At 42.3% G+C, this 20,986-nt stretch overlaps 1 protein-coding gene across 1 annotated transcript in view; it reads left to right on the forward strand.

Moving 5' to 3' along the window:
* The window catches only part of gpc1b (glypican 1b), a 201,080-nt gene extending 189,694 nt beyond the window's left edge, over nt 1–11,386 (forward strand). The window contains exon 9 of the mRNA XM_059950446.1: nt 6,944–11,386. Coding sequence (XP_059806429.1) covers nt 6,944–7,164 — 221 coding nt within the window. The 3' untranslated portion in view covers nt 7,165–11,386. The remainder of the gene's footprint in view (nt 1–6,943) is intronic.
* Nucleotides 11,387–20,986: the final 9,600 nt, after the last annotated feature.

Genomic DNA, 20,986 nt, shown 5'->3' on the forward strand with positions numbered 1-20,986 from the left:
CATTTTGTAGCCCCTATACCCCATTCCCTGTTTGTCCTCATCTATGTAGCAGCCACACAGTTAACCAGTGGATATAGGGCGAATGAATTGCCAGTTGCAAGCTGAGGCTCTTCCTCAGGGGTTCCCAATCTGGGGTCCACAGACTCCTCGATTAATGATAGGGGTCCATGACATAAAAAGCATTGGGGATGCCTGCCTTGCTGCTGTCTGTGAATGCTGAAGTTGGCTTCTAATGTTTCTAACTGGGAGAAAACTACAATCACGGTTTCTTTAAAGCAGAAGATAAAATTCCAATAATCTGACTTGTTTGGTGTGCCAGACCTGCAAATTTTGGATTATTGGATATTATTCTTAAACAAAATTTGAGTCACTTTTTTTTTGTAGAATTTGCATAGTATTCCAATAACCTTTCCAGTGGTCCTTGTAGGTTTAAAGGGAGCAAGAGAAAGGAATCCCTCGTGAGTTTGAAGGGAGTATGAGTTTCAGGGGAGCACAGGAAATGGGGACCAGTCAGTTAAAGCAAGCAGAGGACCAGGGCCCTCATTAGTTTAAAGAGAGGGACATGATTTGTTAAAGCAGTACAGAGTGATCCAGCAGAAGGCAACTAAGGAAGCCATTGGGGGCAGGGGAGGAGAACAATGAAAAATGAAGGTAGGCTTGCCAACAATATCAAAAAGAATAGCAGGTGCTTTTTCAGATATAGAAAAGAGTAAAGAGAGGTGGGAAATGACGTTGGAGAGGTAGTAATGGGGGACAAGGAAATGGTGGACGAAGTATTTTGTAACTGTCTTCACCAGCAGTATGCTGGAAGCTTGAGGGTGTCAGGGGCCAGGACTGTGTGAAGTTGTCATTACTAGGGAGAAGGTGCTTGAGAAACTGAAAGGTCAAGGTAGATTAGTCACCTGGACCAAATGGACTACACCCCAGGGTTCTGAAAGAGATAGCTGAGGAGACTGGGGAGACATTAGTAATGATCCTTCAGGAATCACTAGACTCTGGGATGGTTCCAGAGGACTGGAAGATTGCAAATGTCACTCCATTCTTCAGGAAGGGAGGTTGGTGGAAGACAGGAAATTATAGATCAGTTAGTCTGAACTGAGTAGCTGGGAAGATGTTCGAGTTGATTGTTAAGGATGAGGTTTCGGGGTACTTGGAGGCCAAATCAACAAGACTTCCTTCAGGGAAAATCTTGTCTGCCAAATCTGTTGGAATGCTTAGATGTTCAGAAGGACTTTGACAAGGTGCCGCACATGAGGCTGCTTAAAAAGATAAGAACCCATGGTATTATAGGGAAGGTACTAGCACGGATAGGGCATTGGCTGATTGACAGGAGGCAAGCAGTGGGAATAAAGGGAGCCACTTCTGACTGGCTGCCAGTGACTGGTGGTGTTCCACAGGGACCGGTATTGGGACCACTTCTCTTTACATTTATGTCAGTTATTTGGATGATGGAATTGGTGGCTTTGTGGCCAGGTTTGCAGACAACATGAAGATAGGTGGAGGGACAGGTAGTATTCGGGAAACAGGGAGACTGCAAAAGTATTTAGACAGAAAAGTACAATGGCAAATGGAATACAGGGTCAGGAAGTACATGGTCATGTTCAAGGTAGAAGGAATAAAATCACAGACTATTTTCCAAACAGGAAGAAAATTCAAAAGTCTGAGGTGCAAAGGGACTCACGAGTCCTCATGCAGGATTCTCTTAGTTGAGTCAGTGGTGAGAAAGGCAAATGCAATGTTAGCATTCATTATGAGAAGACCCAAATATGAAAGGAAGGATGTAATGCTGAGGCTCACGAGAATGATTCTGGGAATGAAAGACTTACTGTATGAGGAGCAATTGAAGGCTCTGTACTTTTACTCACTGGAATGTAAAAGAATGAGGGGAGGATCTGATTGAAGCTTAACAAATGCTGAAAGGCCTAGATAGAGAGAATGTAGGAGAGGATGTTTCCTATGGTGGAGGAGGTGCAGAGTAGAAGGACATCCATTTAAAATGGAGATGAGGAGGAATTCCTTTAGCTAGAGTGTAGTGAACCTGTGGTATTTGTTGCCACAGACAGCTGTGGAGGACAGATAATCTCTGTAAGGCAGAGATTGAAAGGTTCTTGATTAGTCAGAGCATGAAAGATTACGAGGAGGAAGCAGGAGAATAGGGTTGAGAGCCAGAGCACACTCAATGGGCCAAATGGCCTCATTCTGATCCTGTGTCTTACGATCAAGATAATGAACCATCAGAATTTTATCCTATAATTATATTGTCCTACAGTTGTAAGAAGGTGAACTGCAGTAGTTTAATTTGTGGTTTAAATATTACAGAGAATGCATAAGCAAATTACTAACAGCAGGGAACATAAAGATTCAAAGGAGAATCAGAGAGCACAGAATTAAAGGAATAAAAATAGAATATGTATCTTAAACCACCTCCACAAGATGATAATGCAAAACTTCACTTCAGAGTACAATTAGCTCTAAATTAGGAATAAATCTGAGATTTCTTCTAAAGCTCTGCTGTTGATGTCTGGTTTTGCTAGCTGGGATCTATTGGGTACATCAGCACAACCTTCCTACAAATAGGTCACATCTGTTCAAAGTAAACTTATTTTCAAAGTACATTTATGTCATGATATATAATCCTGAGATTTGTTTTCTTGCAGGCATAGTCAATAAATCTATAGAATAATAAACAATAACAGAATCAATGACAGATTGCCCAAACTAGGGAGTTAACCAGTGTGCAGAACACAACTAACTGCAAATACAAAAGAAAAAAAAACAATAAAATAAATAAATAAGCAATAAATATTGAGAACATGAGATGAAGAGTCCTTGAAAGTGAGTCCATTGGTTGTGGGAACATTTCAGTAATGGGGCAAGTGAGGTCAAGCGAGGTAATGGGTAAAGCCCTCTCAACCATTGAGCATCTGCATAAAATATTGCCGTAGAAAAGCAGCACCCAGCATCAAAGATCCTCACCCAGGCCGTGCTTTTTTCTCGCTTCTGCTTCAGGTAGAAGGTACAAGAGCCTCAGGACTTGCACCACCTGAACAATTACTATCTCTCAACCATGAGGCCCTTGGGAAAAAAAGGAGATAACTGCACTCATTTAAGGACTCTTCTATCTTGTTATTTCATGCTTGTTATTTATTGATACCTGAATTTGCATAGTTTGTCCGTTACGATTAATGTTCTATAGATTTGCTCAGCACTCCACAGAAAAAGAATCTCAGGGATATATGAGGTGACACGTATGTATTCTGATAATAAATTTTATTTTGAACTTTGAAATTGAATGAAGTTATCCCTTTGGTTCAAGGACCTAATGGTTGAAGGGTAGTAACTGTTCCTGAACGTGGTGGTGCGAGTCCTGAGGCTCCTGTACCTTCTTCCTGATGGCAGCGATGAGAAGAGAGCATGTCCTGGATGGTGGGGGGTGGGGGTCCCCGATGGTGGATGCTGCTTTCCTGCAACAGCATTTCGTGTGAATGTGCTCAATGGTTGGGAAGGCTTTACCCGTAAAGGATATCCACTACCCATATCCACTACATTTTGCTAGATTTTCTGTTCAAAGGCATTGGTATTTCCGTACCAGGCTGTGATGCAGCCAGTCAATATACTCTCCACTACATATCTCTAGAAGATTGTAACACACACAAAATGCTGACAGCATCTATCGGAGAAACACTGTGGATGTTTCGGGCCAAGACCCTTTGTCAGGAAGATTGTCAAAGTTTTAGATGTCATGCCGAATCTCCACAGACTCCTAAGAAGTAGAGGCACTGTCATTCTTCCTTCGTAATTGCACTTACGGACTGGGCCCAGGACAGGTCTTCAGAAATAGTAACACCGAGGCAGTTAACGTTGCTAACTTTCTCTGCCTCTGATCCTGCAATGAGGACTGGTTCGTGGACCTCTGGTTCCCTGCTCCTGAAGTCTATAATCAGCTCCTTAGTCTTGCTGACATAGAGTCAGAGGTGATTGTCATGGCACCACTCAGCCAGATTTTCAGTCTTTGGCCTAAATATGACAGTGGTGTCATTAGCAATCTTGAATATGGCATTGGAGCTGTGCTGAGCCTGACAGTCGTGAGTGAGTAGATCAGGGGACTAAGCACACAGCCTTGTGGTGCACCTGTGCTGATGGAGTTTGCCAAGGAGATGATGTTGCCGATCCAAACTGACTCGGGTCTGCAAGTGATGAAATCCAGGATCCAATTGTAAAAGGAGCTACTGAGGCCAGGGTCTTAGAGCTTATTGATTAGTTTTGAGGGGATGATAGTTCTGAATGCCGAGCTGTAGTTGATAAAGAGCATCCTGATGTATACATCTTTGCTGTCCACATGTTCCAGGGTTGAGTGAAGAGCCAATGAGATGGCATCTGTTGTGGATCTACTGCTCCAGTAGGCAAGCTGGAGCAGATCCAAGTCACTTCTCAGGCAGGAGTTGATATGTTTCATCACCACCCTCTCAAAACCCTTCATCACAGTGGATGTAAGTGCTGCTGGGTGGTGTTCATTGAGGCAGGTCACCATACTCTTCCTGGGGACTGCTATACTTGCAGTCTGCATGAAGCAGGTGGGTAGCTCAGACTGCCATAGTGAGAGGTTAAAGATCTCAGTGAACATGCCAGCCAGTAGATCAGCACAGGTATTTGGTAGTTTGCCAAGTATTCTGTCTGGGCCGGATGCGTTTCGTGGGTTCCCCTCCTGAAGGCTGTTCACACATCAGCTTCAGAGACTAAAGCCACAGGATCATCAGGGGATGTGGGAGTTCATGATAGTTTCTCCATGTTTTGATGGTCAGAGTGAGCATAGAAGGCCTTGAGACATCTGGAAGTGAAGCCCCGTTGTTACGTGATTCACTTGATTTGGTACTCAAGCCCTGCCTCAACTGTCGGACATTCTTTGTTGATTCAAGTTTGGTCTGAATTGTCACTTTGTCTCTGAGATGGCCTTCTGGAGATTGTACCAGGACCTCTTGTAACCGTTTTTGTCACCAGAGTTGAATGCCTCTGATCTGGCTCTCAGCAGATTGCAGATCTCAAGGTTCATCAAGGCCTTCTGATTGGAGAACACTGAATAATTTTGCAGAGACACACTAGTCTACATCTATTTTAATAAGGTCCATTACAGCCATCGGTATGACATAAATAACATGATTACAGCTTCCCTATTTTAGATCCCTTCTGCTTCCCAATCATTTGTCTCCTTCCCTATATCAAATCCCTGTTACTTTGAAAACAAGTCTCACTTGGAGATTGTTTAAGATATAAATTTTTTACATATTCACTTACTGCGGTGCTTTTGTTACTTTGTTCATCGTTCTTCGTAATTTCCTTGTGCATACTTTGTTCTATTCAGGCTGTGAATAAAACGTTTATTAACTTTTTTTTTGTAGCTGTATGATTATATAGAAAAATTTTGAAAACATTATTTGGCTCACTGGGGCCTTGGTTCCTGCGGTTTCACCATCCTACCTGGAGTTCTGCTGCTCTTGGAAATAAAAATAGAACGCAGATGGTGGAAATCTAAAACAAATCTCAATAAGTTGAAAATATTCAACAGGTCCGGCTGTTTCTGAGGGAACAGAAAGAGGATCAACCTTTCAACTCAGATATTCTAACTGAAGATCTGCATTGTGAAACTGCTGCTGTTCCTCTTCCCACTGGTGCAGCCTGACCTGCTGAGTATTTTCCACATCTTTTGTTTCACTGCTGCCATCGTTTGGGACTCACAACGTACAGTGAAGAGGAGATGCAAGGCTCTGCCCTGTTGTACCTTCTTGCTGGTATAACAGAAGAGTTGGAAGAATTCAGGCAGCCAAGAAGCATCCATGGAAAGGAAATCCAGTTTAAATGTCAGAGTGAGTGTTCCTTCCTCAGAAATGGAGGACAGTGGAGGGTGTCAGTTTTCAAACAAGGGTTGTGCAAAAGAGTGAGGTGTAGGACAATAGACTACGCTCAGCGGCCACTTTATGGCCACTACACCATGATTAGAGTGATCGGTTCTTAAATAGTATCAGGTCCATATGTTTGTGTTCAAAAAGCAGTGATTTTTGTCACTGATAGTTGGCAAGAAATAAACAGTAAGACGATTTATAACTGTTTTGCTTATCACTGTTTTAAGCATTCAGGCTTGGAGATGTCAGAAACTGCCAGGAAATGAATTAATTTCACTACTTTAAATTTACTAGAACTCGGTTTCCTGCACTTCCTTTGAACTCACCGTGGTCCTGGTTCCCATGCTCCCTTTAAATCCTCTAAATTTCAGAATAAAAGAATCAATAGTGTTCTGCAGTATTAATATTATTTTCATTCAACAATCCAGCAGATTTCCCAGTTGGTACCACTGTAAGATACTGGAGTTTTGCAAATCAGTTCTCATACCAAGCCACAATCCATTGTCATCATCACTTATTAAATATCACCTCACCCTTATCATTTTGTCCAAATGTTCCAAAAGTTGACAGTCGTCTCCATAAGAATGTTGAGGTTTAACCAGGAGGCATTGTACATGATGGGTTCCAGGGTGTGATTTTGGGGTGCAAAGTTTTGAACAGAATCTGACAAAGAGTATATTGGAATAGTTAAGTCCAGAGAGTAAAACTTTGTGGGGTTTTCCTGTGCTATCTGTATGGAACTTGCTCCTTCTCCCTGTGACCCCATGGGTTTTCTCTGATTTTCTACAGTTTATTCCCAAATTCTAAGTGCGGGGTGATTGGTTAATTGGAAACTACAAATTTCCCACAGTGTAGGTGAGTGTTGGAATCTGTGGAGAGTTGGTGAGAATATGGGGAGATTAAAGAATGGGTTTAATGCAGGATAGGTGTAAATGGGAGGTTGACAGTCAGCAAGGACTCAATGGGCTGAAGGGCCTGTTCCCACACCCCATGACCCTAAAGCATTACCAAGGCCCCCTTCACTGTCATAATTTTCTTGCCCACAGGTGACGACAGCAGTGGATCTGGAAGTGGCGATGGCTGTTCAGAGAATAGTTGTGGTCGGAGGAGGTCCTTCAATGTGGCGACGAGGTCTCCTGTTGTCTATGCCATCCCGAAACAGAGCGGCAAAACCAAAGGCAGTAATGGGAGCGAGGCACTGCCACACTCAGCCGGCTTCCTCTACGTGTTATCTTTGGTCATCACCCTGCAGTATTTCTGTCGGTAGAATCGTTCCTGGGGGCATAAGAGAGGGTGAGAGAGAGAGAGAGAGAGAAAGAGAGAGAGACTGAGGCAAAATCTTTGCCAATAACGGACAAGAGTTTTGTTTAACTTTGCAACATAAATAATAATCTTTTGGCTATTTGTAAGTACTGGCAGTGCTGGAGGTGAATAAACCTTTGAAACTTTGAACACCTTGGGGAGGGGAGTTTCCTCTGAGCAGTTTGAAGAGGGTCCAGTACTCTTCAAGCCTGACTTTTCTCTAGCTTTGCAGCATACAGTTGCTTTGATCACCCTGTCAACACAATGCAGCACACACATGGGCTCCCACTGGGAAGCTGTGTTTTCCAAGTATCGAGAGACAAGAAGTGAAAATATCCTAATTATGACACTGAACTTCTTTACTTGAAGATAAACATCCCAACAAAGTATATCTGATACATTGACTGTATGAACATTCACAGGGGTGTCATGTAGGGTTATAACCCTATAATTACAAGTAAATTGCATCAGTCTAGATTACCAGGAGCTCTTTTCCTGGTATTTTTCCCCCCAACAACATGGCCAATCATTTCTTTTTAGTAATAGTATATGGAGCAATGGTATAAATGTTTGTGAGCTGTGAAAGAAAAATGGTTGTTGATAATTCCCAAAGGGTCAGGAATGACTGACACTACTTGTGTAGTTTTTAACACTGTCAAGTTGGTAGAGAATGCATTGTTAAGTGTGGGATTGTTACTGGCTGGGCACTGGGGAGGTTCTGTTCACTGGGATTTAAACAGTTCAGTCATCTACAGGAACCTGCGCATGCAAATGACTTACACTGGGCTTTCTTATAATGGAAAGGGTTAACAGAATGATAGAATAGGAAGAGAAGGCGTTTTTTTTTAAAAAAAATAGAAGCACACACAAACACGTATAACAGGCCCAAATTCAAAATGACACGATGGCAGCTATTTAAAATGTAGAATCTTCCCAGGAAACTATGTAAAAAGTTCCTGTGCTTTCTGGTTTTCAGAAGGGATGAGGCCAATAAGTGGGTGTGAGCTTGGTGGGGGAGGGGGAAGGGTGGCACAACAGAATGGTTCTTAGAATTGCTCCTGCCTTTGTACATTGTTCACTATGTGGTAGAAGTGTTTGTAGCGTCGTTGTGTTTTAAGGTATGGCTGTCACTTTGAGCCTAAAAGGCAGTGGCTAGGGGAAAAAAAGTCTTGTAATCTGAGCTGGGATGGTGGGAAATGTTGGGCAGGAGAGAGTTGCCACTATTGCAAAAAATAAATAAAGAAAACCAAATTGAACTGAATATAATCAGAATATCTTATTGAATGGTTGGGTAGTTACAAAAGGGTGGTGTCTGTGGCCCAGATGAAACCATCCAGCTTTCTATTCATCCCAGGAATTCACTTAGTCCTTAACATTGTTTATAGGTTGTGCTGCTTTTCAGGGGAGAAAAATAAAGTGCAAAATGGCACACTGAAAAACAAAATACACAGTAAATGCATGTTATCCTCCAACTTATTTATATACATCCTAAGAATTTTGTTTTAGGTTGTCTGATTCCTGCTTTAAACACTTACTTCCTTAAAAATGTTCCAAGTTTTGCAGTTGCCTGTTATTATTTGAGACAGGTAGGTGTTTCCCATGAAGGTGATTGAATGTGCCAAGAGCGAGCCTAGTTACTGCCTCAGCCCTGTGTACAGTTTGCCCTGATTTCAACCAGTAGGTAACTGCATATCAACGTCCATTAAACAAACCCTGGTTCTGAGAAAAGAATGTTTGGCTGAGTTGCAAATGTGACCAGATTGCAAAACATTATTTTCCACAATGATTCTTTATGGCACATTGACACAGCAGAAAGCACCAGAAGGAAGCTCAAAGGTGTAAAGGGTAAAACAAAATCAAATATGTCTGCAGCTTAAAATAGAGTCTGTCTGTCAGGATTCTGACAGATTTATAAAGATTCCTGTTTCCAAACTCTGCAGAAACCATGCAGCTCTCTTCAGTGCATTTATTTTATCAAGAGCTTGTTTGCTGGTTTATCTCCTTCACTATAACCTTGCAGTTGAGGATTCAAATCCCCGCCCCTTTTAGACTGTTATAACCTGGTTCCTGTTTTTATATCAGTTCCTATTTTACTTACGTACTGCCATTATTCTAGCTGGTGATTGTGATTCTTTCAAAAGTATATATTTTAATAAATTTTTGCACTGTCTTAACTTTCAGTTACGAAATAAAATGTGATTAGAAGTCAAACTGGTTTTAATTTTAAGGACCTGGAAAAGTTGGGGGTGACTGTCTTCTTGGTACATCATATATCATCCTTCCGTTCACCCCTGTCCCTCCTGTTTTACTCTGTGGTTCCTCACTGAACCTGTTATTTGCTGCTATTCTCTGAATATGTTTAACTCATCTGCTCTGTACAATATGTAAAACTTACTGGGAACTACATTATTATTAATGTATAACCTCTATGTTTCCTCATGCTGCCCCCTCTATGTGCCCTATCTTCTGTTTTTATTTTGTCTTACTCATTCACCTCTTTTGCAGTCATCCTCCTCAATTGTCTCTGTATTGCATGCATTCTCTCCGAGTTGTCTTGTTCCCATCCTCCCAGTGATTTTCTCTCTAACATCCTCCAACAGCAGTTAGCCTCTCCCATAAAGCAAGAGACACAGCTCACTTGCGATTGAATCTCTTCAAACTCTATGTATGAATTGTTCAGAATCTTTTGTAATTTTGTGCCTGTCCATTCCTATAAATCTATTAAGTTAAAAAAATGGGATCTTTTTATATTAACAGTGGGGAATTTGTGAATGAGGTGAAAGATATGAGAACGTCTTTTTTGATTATTTTAATCCATTAAGAACTAGGAATCTGCATATACTGCTTTCCGATCAAAGAGCCTAGCTATAAAGAATACTTAGCAAACTTTGTGGAACTGCTCTTTGCGACTGTCTTCAAGGGTAGGTGGAGTAAAATAGGTAAGAGGGAGTATTGTCACTGCTGGTGATACCACATAACTGGGCATTTATGGATGTGGGGAAATATGTTGACAACAGGTTCCGTAGACACTCAAAACTGCAAATGCGTACCTCAAAAATATTAGACAAAAGGTACCCCTTTCTGACCCTTCTCCATTTAAGTTGCTTTGCCTCTGTGTTTATTGTACCTCTATCAGCTCAGGGTTCATGCAGTTCTGACACAAAATGTATTGAAACAGGCCATAAAAGGTTCAGCTCTTCCTTTGATGCAGAATGCTGTACATAACTGGTGGCCATTTGTGGGTAGCAGTGGAGGATCCCTATGGGAAGAGGTTGTTTCAGTTCCTTTGATACACTACCAATGGTAACACATGCAGTGTGACAGACTGATCTTTACAAAAAAGGAGTGTCTGATTTCTTGGGATCTTTCAACTGCAACTGCATTTTTATTCTTGTTTGATTAGTTGATTCTGTGTGGATTTGTCGTCGTTTCTGGAGATGAAGGGTGGTGGGGGTAATTTCTTTTGTTTCTTGTGAACTGACCAATTTATTGGACTTTGGATTCCATGCTGTACTAAGGGGCCCATATTGTTGCTTGTGGGTCTGGGCTCAATGACTAACAAACAAGAGAGGAATCATTTAGGTTGTCTCAAGTCAACTCTCGGATTTTCCATTTAGTTATTCAGCATGGAATAAGGGCTGAAGATTGTGAGCAGTTTTGTCTTAACAAGAAGGTGGTGTCACATTTTATCCGGCTGTTTGCATTCTCTCAACCCTCTCAGTACTTGCAAACAAACTATTGCCTGACTCTTGTTGCTCGTTTCTCCCAAGTACTGAAAGATTGAGCACAACTTTTTGAAAGGAGGGCGGAGAGCCTACCACGCACTGGACTCACAATGTTGGGCATAAGAAGCACAAGCCTGTCCTTTACAGACCTACCCACCCAAAGAGCTTGTTGATGTTGGTAAAAGCTTCACGCACCAGCTAACCCACCTCACAAGTCTTTCTTTTTAAGTTCAAAAGGAATGTGTTAAATGTCAATGTGATAGTCTCCTTTTCACTTTCTGTTAATTGTTCGATCAGGTCATTTATTGTGAATATCCTCCAAGATTAAGATCGTTGACTCATTCTTTACTGTGTTATTTTATTTTGCTGTAAAAAAAATTACAGAAAGAAAGGGACAAAGACGCCCATTTACTACATGCTTGGTTGCAAAGCTTTTGAGAAAATAAAAAAAGAACATTTTGAGTCTTTGTCTCAGATGTTCTTGGCTCGTGTGAAAGTTGCACTTCACAACTTCAGGCCACCCCAGAATACCTTGCACTCTGTGAACTTATTTTAAGACAGTCACCATTAAAAATTGGGAAAATAGAACAGTCCATTTGCGGCCAGCAAATTACTACAAATAAATCTGTGATAAGACAAGATTGTGATCACGTCTGCTTTTCCAAGATCTACAGGTAGAAGTGGTCATACCTTACTTAGTTGTTTAAACTTTCTTACACCAATCTCGATACTAATTTACTTAGACTTTAAGACCATAATACGTAGAAGCAGAATTAGTCCAACTGGTTTGCGCTGCCACTCAGTTGTGACTGGTATTTCTTCAGTCCTATTCTGCTGCTTTATCACGTAACCCTTAGCCGTTGTAGAGGTAAAAAGCCTATCAATGTATACCTTAAATACAACCAAGTTCTTGGTCTCCACTGCACCCTGTGGGCACAGGCCCATCACCCTGTGGCTGGAGAATTCCTCGGTTTAATGGGATGTCCTTTTATTCCGAGGCTGGGCCCTCAGATCTTAGGTTCTCTTACTGGTGACAACACCCTCTTTATGGTCCATTCTATCCAGTGGATTTTAATGAGAAATCCAGCACCCCCCCCCCCCCCACAATCATTCTGACTCCGTCGGATGGAGGCCCAGAGATATCAAATGCTCCTCATTCCTTAAGCCCCTTTCAATCCCAGGTTATACTTGTGAACCTCCTCTGGACTCTCAACGTGCCCTTCCATATGTATGGGATCTAGGATTACTCCTAAAGTAGGCCTCCATTAGTATCGATAGACCATGGATTTGCACCTTGGAAAGTTTCCAGGTTGCAAGCCTGGGCAAGGTTTTTTTATGGACGACCGGCAGTTGCCCAAGCTGCAAGTCTTCCCTCTCCACGTCAGCAATGTTGTCTAAGGGAAGGGCATTAGGACCCATACAACTTGGCACCGGTGTCATCGCAGAGCAATGTGTGGTTAAGTGCCTTGTTCAAGAACGCACACACAGCCTTAGCCAAGGCTCGAACTAGCGACCTTCAGATCACTAGACAAACACCTTAACCACTTGGCCACGTGCCAACTGCTCCTAATCTTTCAGATGTGATCAGACCAATGCCTTATTAGACAGCAACAGTACAGCCTTGCTTTTATGTCCTAGTCAGTTCAAAGTGAATGCTAACATTGCATTTGCCTTATGTGATCTCTGCCTGTCTGTTGCAGTGTTGTTCTCCAAAGTACAGAAACCATCTTGTGGAATTATTTACATATGCCTGAGAGAGGAAGTGAGAATTCCATGACTCCAATAAAGCAATTCTTTAAGGTGACAATAGCTGGCCAGCCACAATTGCATCCTCAAGTCCCTGGAATGAGATTTGAATCCATTCTCATAGATCACAGAACTTCAGCAAACTCTCCAGTCCTGCATAGTCTTTGTGAGAGCTGCAGCTTGACTAGACTCCGGATTCCCCTCCCCCAGACACCAAGTACTCAGCTGCTGTTTGCAAGGGCGCCATTGAGAGATCCCACATGGAAATGGGCCTTTCAGCCCAATTAATATATACTGACCCATTTACACTAACCCTCAACTATTCCCATTTTGTTCCCCCCACGTTCCCCTCAGCTCTAAGATTCTACCACTCGCCTAACACATATGGCTAATTTTCAGTGGCCAGCTAATCAATCAGTCTGAGGCAGAGGAGCACCTTAGAAAACCCATTCACAGCGAGGGAAGAACATGCAAACTCCTGATAAACACGGTCTGACATGAGGATTAAACCTGTGTTTGTGGAGTTATGAGGCAGACACATTGGTTCATGGCCTCCTCTTGCCATGATGAGGCCACTCTAAAGGTGGAGGAGCAACACCTCATATTCTGTTTGGGTAGCCTCCAACCTGATGGCATGAACATCAATTACTCCTTCCTGTAATTTTTTTCCCCTTCTCTTTCCTTCTATATCCCACTTTGGCCTCATACCTCTTCTCCTCACCTGCCTATCACCTATCCCTGGAGCCCCTCCCCCTTCTCCATCTTCCACTCTCCTTTCCTATCCAATTCCTTCTTCTCCAGCCCTTCACCTATCAGCTTCTAGATGGTCATCCTTCCCCTCCCTCCCCCCTTTTATTCTTACCACATCCCCTTTCCTTTCCTGTCCTGATGAAGGGTCTTGACCTGAAACATCAACTTTTTGTAAATTTCTACAGAGGCTGCCTGACCAGTAGAGTTCCTCCAGCATTTTGTGTATGTTGCTCTGGACTTCCAACATCTGCAGAATCTCATGTGTTTACTACTAACTTTTTGCCATCTTCATTGTGGATTAATTGCCGCCCACCTCAATGGCCTTTCTGCCTGAGCTGTCCTTAGTACAAGTCATCGTATGACCACACAAGCATCAGAACTGAATCTTATTGGATACTCATTCAGAAACCATGAGTGATTTCCAAACTATGAGATTGCAGTGCATTTCCTTTGCTATTGCATTGTTTGGCTTACTGGTTTGCAGTGGAGACCTTCTTTGTTCCCAAGTATGCCTATAGCCCTAACCCCTCCCCTCCCCTCCCAATCCCCATTCCTTCTTCACCCACAGAAGCAGCAATGTCCAAGAAGTCATTAGACGAGATTCCCAAGAAAAACCTGTCGGCAAAAAGTAAAAGTGCACAGCACTGGAGTCATCTTGCTGGGAGAAGGACAGGAGGGATTATGGACATGAAATCACTGATAAGATGTGAGATGTGGTGACCAGTGAATCATGGTGTGGAGCCTTGGGTTTTCACTGTTTTTTAATGACTAGGAAGTGGGAAGAATGAGTTAACTACAAAGTGATACTGATCGATCTACTGTGGTAGGTGAACAAGAACGTGAGGAAGCGTTGATCCCAAAATGACAAGAGCTGAGCCTCTCAAGCCTGCTCCACTATTCAAATATGATGGTGTCTGATCCATGGCGACCTCAGCTCCTCTTCTGTGCCAATTCCCATACCCTTCAATTCCTCAGTCATTCCACTTCCTCTTTAAATAATCCCAGTGATCCAGCCTCCACAACTCTACCATACAGAGATTCAGCACCTCTGAAAAATGACCCTACAATTCCCAGTTTAAAATTATTCCTCATTTGACTATATCACACCAGTAAAAACACCTCAACATCTACCCTTTTGTGCCCCCTATGGATCTTTATATAATATAGTTCATTGAAAAGGTAGTGGACAAGTGTAAAAAGATAATTTAAAAGTCATATAAAAGTTAGCCTTCCTCTCAAGGCCAGAAGTTATATGTATTTGAATAATTTGTAAATTATAGTACTCAGGGAAATCAGAGTTTAATTCCAAGTGTCACACCTTAGGAAAAACATCACCGTAGTTGCCTTTGATGGGATGTCATCTAATTGGAACGAGTACAAATTCCATTTAGTTATTTAGGCAAAGTGCAGAAATTTTAATCCATTGATGATAAAAAAAAAAGGTGCTTTAAGGTCTTGATATGGAGTTAATGGAAATTCTTTGCTTAAGGAATTCATCATAAAGGGGAGTAAAATTGGAAAAAGGGCCGCAGATGCTGACAATCTGAAATAAGATCAGAAAATGCCCCAAATACGTAGCAACCTAGGCAGCATCCATGTAACATGCAAACTGGGTTTAACATCAGAGCCCAGTCAATCCAGCTGTGAGGAGCAGAAGCTCATAAATTAATTGGTGCAAACCTGGAACTAGTAACAATGTGAAAACTGGGCAATTAATGTTTTGTTAAGTGATCAGTAAACAAATCAGTTAAGTGGAATTGGGATCCAGACCAGGCCTCCTCTAACTGAGGAATTGGCATAAGCTTTCTAATTCTAGGGTCAATGTAGCCAGGAAGATCAGAGCAGGATAGATTTCTCGTTCAGTGGACTGGGCTGGAGTAGAAATCAGAACAGTTCAAGGTCAGGGTCACAGTAAATTCTGGCTTGGCAAGAACATGAAAGCAGGAGTTAGGAGTAGGTCTTTTGGCCTCTCAAACCCGATCATGGTCCCATTCAATGTGATCATGAGTGTTTGGTTCCAGGCCTCAACTCCTCTGTTGCGATCTCCATAGCTCTTAATCCTCCTCTCCCCATCTGATCTTTCAGAAACTTTTCTACCTCCACTTTAAATACAATGAGTTGGTCTGCACACCTCTCTGAGGCAGTGAATTCCTGCAAGAAGAAATGTCTATGTGGCTCCTTCTTAAATGATCAGCCCCTTATCTTGCAAACGTGTCATCTCAACCCACTAGTGTCCTTTCACTAGTCATCTGACTAGTGAAAACTTATTGCCATTTCCCCTGACATGCCCATTTACAATCGTGTGTTTTGCCCCTCATTTTTCCAAATTCTAATGGATATATAGCTCCAACCCAGTTCTACTCTCTCGATGGAGTCTCCTTTGGACTGCCTCCAATGCTGCTTTATCCCTTCTTAAACAGTATTCTATAGATGGAAAATAGACAACATAAGTGAGATAAGGAAGAGCTGTTAGTCACACCCTGGGGTCTTGGTGGAGGAGAATGTAGCTGCAGCAAAGTTGGCCTCAGTGGTGGAGAAGGAAGCAAGTGTTGACCTCGTTGGAGGAGAAGGTATCTGCAGCAGAGCAGGGTGTCTGCACACACTGGTGTAAGTAATCAATGAAAGCAGAAGGCAGTGGAGTTATGGAAACTGGAAGAGCTGTCACCCTGCCTGCGAGTTGTTGAGTGGAGTGTTTGACATGGATTGCATGGATTCCTGTGTTTTAATAATAAGTGTTTGGAATCACATTCACGGCCCAGTGCTCAGATACTTCAGATGGAGGTGGTGGTGCAATTTATTGAGATTTATTTAACATGGATTATATCCAGCTCAGTATTGTGCTGCATGTTCTTGAAGTTCTGCTGGGGACAGCCTTTGCCGGGCTGGGGTTGGGGGAATTTGCAATCACTATGCTTGGAGAATGGTATGACCCCTGGGGATGGTGTACAAACAGCCTATTTGAAGGACCTTAATTAGTAGAAGATCTAAGTAAAGCACTGGCCCAAGCTTAGAGTCGTACAGGTATACAACACAAAAGCAGCCCCTATGGCACAACTCATTCATGGCAACCAAGATACTCGTGTGGAAAAACACTCCACAGATCCCCTTTAGAAATGTCCCCTCATAACCCTATCCTCTCTATTTTTTAGTTCCCCTCTCTTGAGAAAAAGATTGTGCATTCACCTCCTAGTCTATGTTTGTATATGCCTCATGTCTATGCATGATTTTGTATGCCTGTAGTTTTAGATTCTACCCTGGGGGGAAAAAACTGAATATCTACCATTCATTATTGTATAAACCTCTATTTCTCACCTCTCAGTCTCCCTCATTTCAGAGAAAACACCAATCCAATCTCTATCCAATTTCTGTAGCCTAACTAATCTATCATCTAGCCTGTCCAAACTCTCCTTAAAATTGAGGCCTCCTGTCCTAACAGGTGAGGATAGGTCATGTACTGGCTTAAAATTCCATTGATTCAATACTAGCTAAAATGCTGAAAGCCACTTGTGAAGTAAATATTGTCATTGAAAAATAAAGTGCAGATTTTAAGGCTAATAAATCAAAGGATATCTTAAATGTTCCAAATGGTTTGGTTTTGTCTCTAAGGTATTTGTGTCCTTTACTTGAAATTCAACTGTGTTCAGATCCCACGATGAAAATTTGAATGACAGGGAATACTGGGCCAATTGCAGAATCCAGCCAGGACTTTTAACAGATGAGGCACCAGTCAGCTCCCAGGGGACGGACTATTCAGCTGTTCACTGGTCTGGCACCATCCAATACTTTAGAACTTCATGGCGAAGGCTGTGAAGCAGTCAGTGCTTAGTGGAACAGCTTCACAGCTGACAGTCGTAGCCGTAGAGTTGTACGGCGTAGGAAAAAAAGTCATCAAATACCCTTCCAACTCCTCCCATTTATCAGCACTTGGTCCATGGCCAACTATGCATCAGTAATTGTCTGCACACACTGGTACAAGAAATCAATGGAAGCAGAGTGAATGCCTTATTAATTTGTGAGTACCTGCCTACACTATATTCCAAGGCATTACATCCCAGACAGCAAGCTCTCCCTGTATGAAAAGACTTTCCTCAGCCCTCCCCTGAATCCTTTTATTTCTCACCTTTAGCCTTTACACTCTGATGTTAGACATCGTTATTATGGTGAAACGTTTCTCACTGTCCTCCCTATCTATGCCTCTGTACCTCTGTCTACAAAGTTCTCTATGGATCCCTTGTTTCACAGTGCATCAGCACTGCTAAGTCTCTGAGGCAGCAAAACTCCATTAATGCGTTGCTAGCCTCTCTTCAAATTACATTTTTTTAAAAATATCAATGAACTATTTTACAGCAATAGAGCAGAAATAAGTGAGTGTCCAACACAGTCTAATGAAGATAGACTGTAAGCAGACTGTCATGTTGGTGAGATGAGTGTGATGCCATGATATAAACCACAACAACATCAATCTGCACAGATACTGCTTAACGAGTTCCTCCTCAGCAGTGAATCTGTCGGAGTCATCTACTGTATCCGGTTCTCCTTGTGCAGCCTTCCGTACACCACTGAGATCAGACATGGTGCTTTGTCAATCACCTTTGTTCTGCCCACAACAGGCAGGATTTCCTGACGGCCAACCATTTTAATTCCATTCTCCATTCCCATTCTGACATGTTGATCCAGGGCTTCTTCTACTGCTACAAATGAGGCTGCTTTCAAGTTTGAAGGTGCAACACCTCATAATCTGTCTGTGTAGCCTCCAACCTGACAGCATGAACATTGATTTGTCTAACTTCTGGTAATTTCTGCCCTCCCCCTTTTCTCTTTTTTTCCGTTCCCCGCTCTGGCTCCCCTTTTATCCCTTCTCCTCATCTGAACATCACCTCCCTCTGGTGCCCCTCCTCCTTCCCTCTCTTCCATGGTCCACTCTCCTGTCCTATCAGATTCCTTCTTCTTTACCCACCACCTCCCAGCTTCTCACTTTACCCCACCTCCTCCCACCCACCTCTCTTGCCCCTCACCTATCTTCATGCTTGTACACCTCCCCCTCCCCCACCTTCTTATCTGGGCTTCTCTCCCTCTCCTTTCCAGTCCTGATGAAGGGTCTCAGCCTCAAATTCATTCTTCTCCGTAGATGCTGCCTGACCTGCTGAGTTCCTCCAACACTTTGTGTATGCTCCTCTAGATTTCCAGCAACTGCAAAACCCACTCTGTTTATTAATTCCTCCAATACTGGCAGTTCTGGTTTCGCATTTTCATGATATAAACCAGTTAGGCCCATGGGGTGCTGCTGTAAGGTGCTGCTACCTAAAAAGTGAAACATCTTGTTCCAGCGAATCAACAATATGAAAAACAAAAGAAACCTCACTAACAGGATGAGTTCTAATGGTATTTTGTCCAGTTGAGCAGGTTTTTATTCTCTTCCTATCTGGCTTGCTGGCCATCATATCACCTTCCAGCTCAACATAATGTGCTTGTAATGGTCCACTAACACTCAGCATATCAGATACACTTCTACCCACCCTTCACCGTCGTCTTTTCTTATTGAAAACTAACTTGCATTTACCACATTCCCGGTACCAGAAAAGAGTTCCACGACTGTAACGTTATCTGTTTCTCCTTCCATAGAGGCTGACTGCCCTGTTGACTATTTCCCGTACTTACTGTTTTTGTTACAGATTTCCAGCACGTGTAGTTGGTTTTAATTTCCGGAAGCCTATTCCACCTTGTTGTGATGAAAGAACCTCTCTCCATCAAGTCTGATTAATTTCATATTCATATCCTCCAGTTTTCCATTCATTGTTGAACCTCATAATTAAATATATTTGGCATTCATCTGTCCCTGGTTGCAAAGCGACTGAGCCTCCTTCAGAGATAACCATCTCATTGAAAAGTATTGTTCTCCTATATGCATGTCAAGCTCACTGTTGTGATTAATTACAATAATTCTGCTGAGGTCATTAATAACTCCTGTGAACGGCATTGTCCATTACAATGTTATCGTTGTTAATTAGAATGGAATTTACAATCCCCTCAGGACACAAATCAGTGCATACCTCAATAAAACTGCTTAAAAAAGCACGCCACAAAAGATTGCTTTGGGCAATAACGTTGTTAACACTAAGCGTGGGTCACAGCCCAGAGTGAAACTAAAGAATGAAGATTTACACTCAGTGGCCACTTCATTGCTTACACCTACTCATTAATGCAAATTTCTAATTGGCCAATCATGTGGCAGCAACTCAATGCGTAAACGCACACAGACATGGTCGAGAAGTTCATCTGCTGTTCAGACCAAACATCAGAATGGAGAAGAAATGTGATCTAAGTGACTTTGACCGTGGAATGATTGTTGGTGCCATAAGAGATGGTTTGAGTATCTAAGAAAATGCTGATCTCCTGGGACTTCCACATAGAACAATCTTTAAAATTTACAGAGAAGGGTGTGAAAAACAAAAAGAAAATCCACTGAGCATCAGTTCAGTGCACACAAAAACATCTTGTTAATGAGAGAGGTCAGGGGAGAATGGCCAGGCTGGTTCAAGCTGACAGGAAGGTTACAGTAACTCAAATAACCTCACACTACAATAGTGGTGTGCAGAAGAGCATCTCTGAATGTACAACACATTGAACCATGAAGTAGATGGACTACATAAACATTCAGAAATACACTTAGTGTATATAATGTCTCAGGATGTCTCCAAGCTCCTTCTAGATAATGAAATACTTTCATAGTGCATTCTACTGTTGTGCTTTTGGATAATGCAACCTTCAAATAAAACCAATGTGGTAAGAGCATACGAACATTAGAAACAGGAGCAGGAGTAGACCATCTGGTCTGTCGAGCCTGCTCCGCCATTCAATGTGGCCATGGCTGAGCTGACCATGGACTCAACTCCACCTATGTACCTTTTCCCCATAACCCTTAATTCTCCTACTATATGAAAATCTATCCAACCTTATCTTAAATATATTTACTAAGGTAGCGTCCACTGCTTCATTGGGCAGGGAATTTCACAAATTCACCTGTGGAAAAAGCAGTTCCTCCTCATTTCCATCCCAAATCTACTCCCCGAATCTTGAGGCTATGTTTCCTTTTTCTAGTCTCACCTACCAGTGGAAACAATTTTCCTGCTTCTATCTTATCTATCCCTTACATAATTTTATATGTTTCCATAAGATTGTCTCACCTCCTTCTGAATTCCAGTGAGTACACTACTAGGCGACTCAATCTCTCCTCGTATTCTAACTCCCTCATCTCTGGAATCAACCTGGTGAACATTCTCTGCACCAACTCCAAAGCCAGTATATCCTTCCTTAAGTAAGGAGACCATACAGTACTCTAAATGCAGCCTCACCTTTACTGAACTGTGGCATGACATTCGCCTTCTTCCAATCTGCTGGGACCTGCCCAGAGTCCAGAGGATTTTGGTAAATTATCAGCAAAGCATCAACTATAACATTTGCCATTTCTTCATTCCATCAGGACTAGGGGACTTACCTATCTTCAGGTCCACAAGTTTGCTCAGCACTATCTCTTTAGTGATACCTATTGTATCGAGGTCCATAACA

Source organism: Hypanus sabinus, chromosome 2 (genome assembly GCF_030144855.1).
Source record: "Hypanus sabinus isolate sHypSab1 chromosome 2, sHypSab1.hap1, whole genome shotgun sequence".
NCBI lineage: Eukaryota > Metazoa > Chordata > Chondrichthyes > Myliobatiformes > Dasyatidae > Hypanus > Hypanus sabinus.